This window comes from Mastomys coucha, unplaced genomic scaffold, assembly GCF_008632895.1.
Source record: "Mastomys coucha isolate ucsf_1 unplaced genomic scaffold, UCSF_Mcou_1 pScaffold6, whole genome shotgun sequence".
In the NCBI taxonomy this organism is placed as follows: Eukaryota; Metazoa; Chordata; class Mammalia; order Rodentia; family Muridae; genus Mastomys; species Mastomys coucha.
The window spans coordinates 130,413,773-130,421,605 of NW_022196912.1; the positions used below are offsets into that span (position 1 = coordinate 130,413,773).

The 7,833-nt window shown below is 42.1% G+C and overlaps 1 protein-coding gene across 2 annotated transcripts in view; it reads left to right on the forward strand.

Moving 5' to 3' along the window:
- Positions 1-7,833, forward strand: part of Rapgef5 (Rap guanine nucleotide exchange factor 5) — a 241,593-nt gene that overhangs the window by 57,579 nt on the left and 176,181 nt on the right. For both annotated transcript variants that reach the window (XM_031357408.1, XM_031357407.1), the window contains exon 6: positions 4,905-4,971. In XM_031357408.1, the coding sequence (XP_031213268.1) occupies positions 4,905-4,971 (67 nt within the window). The remainder of the gene's footprint in view (positions 1-4,904; positions 4,972-7,833) is intronic.

The following is a 7,833-nucleotide window of genomic DNA, read 5'->3' on the forward strand; positions in this document are numbered from 1 at the left end:
TAGATGTGGCTATCAGATCAGACTGGTCATACTCTTTGTCATTTCTCATTTTTTCTGCAGCCATGGTGGTAGGGAGTCCCCCCCCCCCCAAGTCTCCATTGTTTTAGACAAGGCTTATCTAGGTGTAGAAGAATCAGATTGCCCGTCATTATCAGGCCACATCCATATCTGAGAACAGTACAGGGATTGTAGGAAAATTTGACCCTTTGTGGATGCTGTACTAACATTTGGAATAGTGGTAGGCAGTTAGCTTCAGATCCCCAAAATAAACTGTGAAAAGAAGGTCCAAGGACACCAGATTTGATTCAGCTTTAGATTGGCATCATCACTGTGTACTTGGGCCCAGGAAGCCCATGACAGCCACAGTTTATTACTGCTCAGAAAATTTCTTCTGTCAGCATATCTAGCTGACTGATGATGGAAAAAATAGTCTCTGAAGAAGTCAGCTTGTATTCATTATATTTTGAAAAAAATCTCTTTTCTGTCTTACTTTCTTTTCTCATAGGTATTTGCTTTGTTAAATGAACAGTTCTTACCACCATATCAGTGTTCCATGTGGGGTACAGGAAGCTGGAGACTTCATTGTTAGAGGAGCAAGTTGTGAGGATCTGTGTGGTGTGTGTGTGTGTGTGTGTGTGTGTGTGTGTGTGTGTGTGTGTGTGAGTGATGATGCTAATAACCACAGACTTTGTAGAGATCAAACAGTGGTGCCTTCTCCCTCAAATAGATTCAGCCTTTATTAGTTATATGGTTTTGAATGAAGGATGGTTTTCACTTTATCTGTGTGAGACAGGAAGCCATGTAAGGACTTTTGAGCACAGGAAGGCTGTTCTAGTTTGCTTTCTGTGGTGATAAAACACTCTGGCCCCAAGCAACTTGGAAGGAAGGGGTTTGGCTTATATTTTCCATGTCACAGTCCGTCATTGAGGGAAGGTAGGGCAGGAAATCAAGCAGAGACTGAAGCAGAAACCATGGAAGGATGCTGTACTAGCCTCCTCTTCAGCTCACTTTGATAGCTTTCTTATTCACTAGTCCAGTCTAGTGATGATGCAGCTGGATCCTCCAACATCAATCATCAGTTGAGACAGTGTCTCAAAGGCACAGCCACTGGTCAGTCTGATCTATGAATTGAGGTTCCCTCTTCTCATGTGCCTCTAGGCATAGAGGACGAAGGCCATGCTGTAACTTACATGTCCCAAGGCCACCCTGGCTTCACAGCTGGGATTACAGCAGTAATGATCAATGTTGTGAGAAGTGGAAAGATTGCCCTGAAGGAAGAGCCAGTAGCAGTGCAGGGTGGATACAGCATGTATATATAGTGTACCTCAGTGTTGAGGGGAACAGAGGGTCAAGGATGATGTCCAACCAGAGACATAGTGCTGCCCTCAGTTAAGATGGGGAGCACTGTGGGAGGAGAGTATGGGGTATGATGTGTCTGTGTACATGTGTGTGTGTGCATGCATATGTGTGTATGTGTGTGTGCATGCACATGTGTGCATATGTGTGTGTGTGCGAGCGTGTGTGGGATAGGAAGATTGAGACTTCATTATTAGAGGAGCAAGTTATAAGGATCTGTGTGGTGTCGTGTGTTCCAGTATGTGTGTGTGTGCATATGTGTATGTGTGTCATATATGTATGTCATATGTGTGTATGTGTCTCTTTGTGTATGTATGTGTATTTGTGTGTATGTGTGTGCATGTGTGTATTTATGTGTATGTGTGTGCATGTGTCTTGTGTGTGTATATCATGTGTGTGTGTTGTGTGTGTTTGTGTGTATATGTGTGTATGCCTGTGTGTGCTTGTATGTATGTATGTATGTGTGTGTGTTGATTTTGTGAACATGGGTACAATTTGCTGGTTACAAGGTCAAGGGACAAGGAACACAGGCTTTACCGTCCTTGCATCTACATGGTAGAACTGTAAGGTATTAGATTTCATAGGCTTTTAAAAGCCTGTGCCTCTGGAGCTCAGTGCATCCATCCCCTTGGAGAACTACTAGCTCTGCTTCTGTTGGAAAGTAGTCCTTGGGAAAGCATCCCTGTAATGCCTAGAAAGAATACCTGCTGGACCAGAGCTTCCTGCAGCCACCAATACTCAGCCAGGGGTCTCCTCCTAGGGCCACTTCCCTGTCCTTTAAGGTGCCTTCCACCCAGGGTCTCTTTGTTTCTCTTCACTAATGACTGCCAAGCCAGAATCACAGCTTCTCTCCCTTCTTGCCTGTCTCCCTCTCTTGTTCACTGAGCAGCATAGCATGTTCCAGTGACAGTGGAAAATCTGCAGATGGCGCACTTGCTGCCTTTCTACCTTTTCTACTTAATTTGATGGTGAAAACTTGGTCTTTCCTGAGTTGCTCTGCTGTGTATTTGCATATGTAAAATAAGAATTTGTCTACATTTGCCATATTAAGCAAACATTGTCATTCTTATTTTATTAAAGAGCTGGGCAGGGTGTTAGGTTCTAAGTGGCCACAGTGGGGTATTGAGAGCAGAGTAAGGACCCAGTGTCTCCTACTGCATTCCTGTTTTTTCCAGCTCCCCCACCGCTTGCCTGTGATCACCAGCCCTGTAGCTTTGAGCTCCCTGAGATGTATGAAATTTCTGGTGCAGGGAGTTGGGGACCCCCTTAGCAGGGAAGGAATGCTATTTTTAAACTTAACTGCTTTCAGTAGGCAGTGAGGCTACTCTGGGTGGCAACTGGGAATCTGGATTTTAGAAAGGAAATCTTGGTGTCTGTCAGAGATAGAACAGGACAAGAGGATCAGATGAGTTTACTGAGGCTATGGTTATGTAGCGCAGTTGAGGGCCTGAACCGAAGGAAGCAGAACCAGAGGAAGGAGCATGAAAGGACGATTGATGGCTGAACGGCCGCAGTGGGTGCAGGAAGGATGGATGGTCACAGGGTACCAGAACACTGAGAAGGGAGCAGGAAGAGGGAAGCAATGTGTTAATTTAATTACATATGATTCCCGTGGGGGGCAGGAGGGACTGGAAATCAGGTTACTGGAATTGGCACCCAGTGCCACTGGGAAGGCAAGTGGAGAAACAAGGCATGCTGGTCAGGATTCAGAAACTAGTGTTAATCTGTAAAAACCATGGTGACTGAAGAGGTGAAGTAGGCTGCAGGTTACAGCCAACCCCATTGAGAGCATCAGAAATGTTTTTGCCAGGGCATGTTTTGTGCTGGGAGAAGTTAGTTCTGTCTCTGAGCAGGGTTGGAATTATTTTTCAGTAGGACAACAATAGCTCAGCGGCTGTTCATGAGATAACCAACATCAGTTGCATCATGAGCATCCCTTGGAATCACAGCTCCTCTCCACAGTCTTTTGAAAACAGATTCACAGCGGAGACTGCGTTACTGCAAACTGCTTCATGGCTGCCAACTAAACTTTCAGATACTGATAGATTACTTAAGACAGCTTTAGAGACACAGAAGGTGGAACAAAAGAGCCATGTGCTGTGACCTGATGCAGAGATGGGTAGATGCAGGCACATAAGTTTGGTGCTGTGCTCTGTGGTGTACTTGGTTCTTAGTTTCCCTTCAGATCTGTTCAATTTACAGAGCCAAATTATGTAAGGCAAATTCAATGGTTTGAATTGTGTAGGATTTTAAATCTCTTCTCGTATAACCTCCTATTTAAGTAAACCTGAGTTTTAATAATAAGGATTGTTGCTAGAAATGCTCATTATGCAGGTATCTTTTAAGAAAACATGCGAAGATGAAGTGCTCAGTTTCCTCTGCAGGTATTTAGTTAGGTAATGGTTCAAACATTTAGCTGCTACACCAGCAATTAAGGTGGGTGACAAGCTGAGATTGACTCCATAGCTGCTTCCTGCCGTTCTTATAAAGGCAGTGGCTTGTAATCTTTCTTCAGAATTGAAGGTTGTGACTTTCTTTCTGAAAAGTAGTTGAATAACATTTATAGAGCCAAGCAACCAATGTCCAAATTGATCAACCAGCTCGCCCCTTCTTACAGAATTGGAGCTCCATTCTGTGGAGAGCTGGGAAATAGTCTCCTGCCTTTGGGGGTGTTCCAGCTGGCTCACCTCAGCTACATAAGATGGGAATCAGTCACTGGACTGCATTTCTGACCTTTTGCTTTACAGATCAATTACCGAGAATCTCTCATCTACAGGCTGTGCTGAAAGGGATTGCTTATGGAAATAGATTTAGCGTGCAATTTTATATATTCATTTAGCATTAATTCATTATTTTCTTTGGGCAAACCAGAAAAAATGATTAATACGATTTTTAAGTATAAAATTTGTTACTGTATACATTGTAAAAATAATACATGTGATTTTTTTCCTAAAGAAAATGGTCTTATACTGCTGTGTCTTGTTTATTTCTTGATATTTGTATACCTTCTTTATCTCTTCACTTTGGCTGGGATTTCCTGAAAAATCAGAGTTCCTCTATTTTTATTTTTTTAATTTTGTATAATAATTTCTACCATAGGATTAGGCCTAAAATATACTATTTCACAGTGAATTTGCTTGGGCTGAAACTCAAGTGCAGTGGAAAATTCATATTTCATAGCTTCACAGTTTTATTTAGATTTAGGGGGAGCTTGGCGTTTAACCACCTTATGTTCATATCCACGTTTTTCATGACCGTTTCTGTAGATCAGGTATGCCAGGGTTATCCTGTGATGTAATCTGAGTAGCAGCTCTGGTCCACTGAACTCAGCTTGTCCATTAGGAAGAGCTACTAAACTGATTCTAAAGAACAATTGGCTGGTAAAGGATTGTGTCTTTTTGGCTCTGCCAACATGGTGTTTTTTTCATTCTTTCATTCATGACCTAATGAAAACTGACAATGGTTTTATTTTCCTCTTATTTTCTACATTTGGTAGGTAAGTTTGAGCAACCAGTGCTAAGGAGTAATTTGTTGTTTGTTTTTTAAAGGTCTCACCAGAAAGCAGAAGACTCGGAAGAAAGCAGTGATGAAATTCTTGCTCGGCTAACATCTGCGGTAAGACAGTTACCCTACTTGAGGGGAGAAATAATGAGAGCAGGTCAGAGGAGGGAGGCGGTTTGGGTACATCTACTTATTGTTGTGAAAGGCCCATTGCAAGGTACCAGCTTAGGGGCTTGACTGAACCCTGCTGTAGCCTCCGAGTGACATCACAGACCCTTCTGCAGAAGGTATATGCAGCCTTCATGTTAAGCCAATATAGATCTCAGGCTTTGAAATCTAGTGTGACTTAACCTGCTAAACAAATACTCTGTTGCTTTAGTCAGAAAAAAGGAGTCATGTCAGGCAACAAAAGGTGATAACATTGTCTTTTAAAATGGCATTACAACAGTGTCATTATATTTTGTAAGGCCATTGAAAAGAGTGGTTAGTGGCTTTGCTTGTTGAAGGGCAATTCATGACTTTGTTGTGAAAGCTGGATGTCGATGCTAGATTTAATTAATTGTTAGTTTGTTTATTGATTGATTTGAGACAGGGTCTCATTGTTTATCTCTGGCTGGCCCAAAGCTCACTGTGTAGACTAGGTGGCCTTGAACTCTCAGTTCTGCTTCCAGAGTAAAGAGATTAGAGGTATGGGTCACCACGCTTGGCCCCGTGGGTTCTAATCCCTAAGCTTGTTTTTGACAGACTCTAGAAGTCCCAGGTATTTAAATCTTTAACACTTGGCTTGGCAGTTTCTGAGAAGCTTTTCTAACGTCCTTTGAGATTCTTTGTGCTGCATTATTACCTTGCTTCTACTTTGCTTCTCTTGCTTCAGTCAACACCGTGACCACATGCAGATTGTGGAGGAAAGGGTTTATGAGTTTAGTTTTTGCTTACACTTTGTAGTTCCTCATCAGGGAAGCCAGGCAGGAACTCAAGGTGGGAACTTGGCAGTAGGAACTGAAGCAGAGAACAGAGAGTAACACTGACTTGCTCCACCTGGCTCATACTCAAATAGATTTTTTATATAGCCCAGACTCTACCCAGGGCTGGCACTACCCAAAGTGGGTGAGGTCTTTCTATGTAAATTCACAATCAAAAAAATGCTCACAGACATGCTACAGACAATTCATTTGAAGGCAATTCCCCAGTTGAGTTTCTTGCTTTCCAGGTATGTCAAGTTGATAACCAAGATTAGCCCTGACACCCCTTAATAAAATCCTAATTGCAGAAAATTATGCTTGATTGGGTTGTATGTGAATGGAACTGTCTGCATAGTGTGTGAAACACCAGGTCTCCACCTGGACACAGCAAGGAGGATGAATGTTCCTTACTACTCTGGAATAAATTTAGAAAACTAATTTTGGACTTAATATGATAAGCTTTGATACATGAAAGGGAATCTTGACAGTGTGTTAGGAAAATACTTAACAACACACTTCTAAGTTAAAATATGGAACAAAAGGGAGTGACTGTTTTATACAAAATAATAATTACCATCTAAAAACCAACTCTAAGTCTGACGCTGTGTTAAATATACCATCCATGCATATGTGTACATATTCTGCTAAGATGCTCAACAACATGGTGAAGTAGTTGGCACAATTTTTCTTTTATAAGTAGGAAAGCTAGTAGAGATTAGTTAACTCCACTGAGCTAAAAAGAAATAGAAATAGAATTTCTCTTTTCAGTTCCCTAGGAGAAAAGAGGTTGTTTTAACTATCTACTTAATTATTGTAGGGCATCAATTCCTCAACAGCTTCTTTTTCTGTTTAGTGTCTACACTGTTGAATAAGAATGGCCCCAATAAGCCCATATATTTTAATGCTTATTGATCAAGGAGTGGCACTACTTGGGAGGGATTAGGAAATATGACCTTGTTGGAGGAAGTACATCACTGAGGGTAAACTCTGAAGTTTGAGAAGCCCAAGCCAGACCCAGTCTCTCCTTCTTTTTGCTGCCTATGGGTCCTGATGTAGAACTCTCAGCTCCTCCAGCACCATGTCTACTTGTATGTCACCATGCTCCCTGCTGTGATGAGAGCAAACTGTAAGCTAGCCTCAGTTAAATGCTTTCCTTTATAAGAGTTGCCATGGTCATGGTGCCTCTTCACAGCAGTAAAACACTGAGTAAGACAATGTCCAAGGCTGTGGTGAGGCTCATTTCCTATTGGCTACGATCTGTCTTCCCAGGCTTTCTTTCTATCCTTTCTTGTAAAAAGTCTTGTTCTCAGGCTTTCTCTATTTGAGGTCCTATGGAGGGTAGGATATCCTCCTATGGATAAAGTGATCCAAATTTAGCACTGTGGACTAGGTCCTGGTTTCTCGTGGGTCTCTTTCTGATTTCTCTTTTATTTCTTCTTTTTTTACACAGCTATCTTGGGTAATACTTGTTAGAGAGCCAGCAGGAGTCAGGTCCTAATGAGAACCATTGTCTTGTCAGGCAAAGTAAAACTTCACATCCCATGAAAGTCCAAAGCTGCTCCTTTTTTTTTTGTTTCTGTTTCTGTTTTTTTATTAGATATTTTCTTTATTTACATGTAAATTTCTCCTTTCCCAGTTTCCCCTCCAAAAAACAAAGAAACAAACAAAAACAACAAAAACAAACCCCTGTTGCCTCCCCTCTCCCCATGCCTGCCACCCCACCCTCTCCCACTTATTGGCCCTGGCATTCCCCTACACTGGGGCACAGAACCTTCACAGGGCCGAGGTCCTCTCCTCCTATTGATGATCAAATTTCCAATCCTCTACTATACACATGCCGCCAGAACAATCAGACCCCACCATGTGCAGTCTTTGGTTGGTGGTTGAGACCCTGGGAGCTATGAGGGTATTACTTAGTTCATATTGTTGTTTATTCTAAGATGCTACAAACACTTCAGCTCCATTGGTCCTTTCTCTAACTCCTTCACTGGGGACCCTGTACTCAGTTCAATGG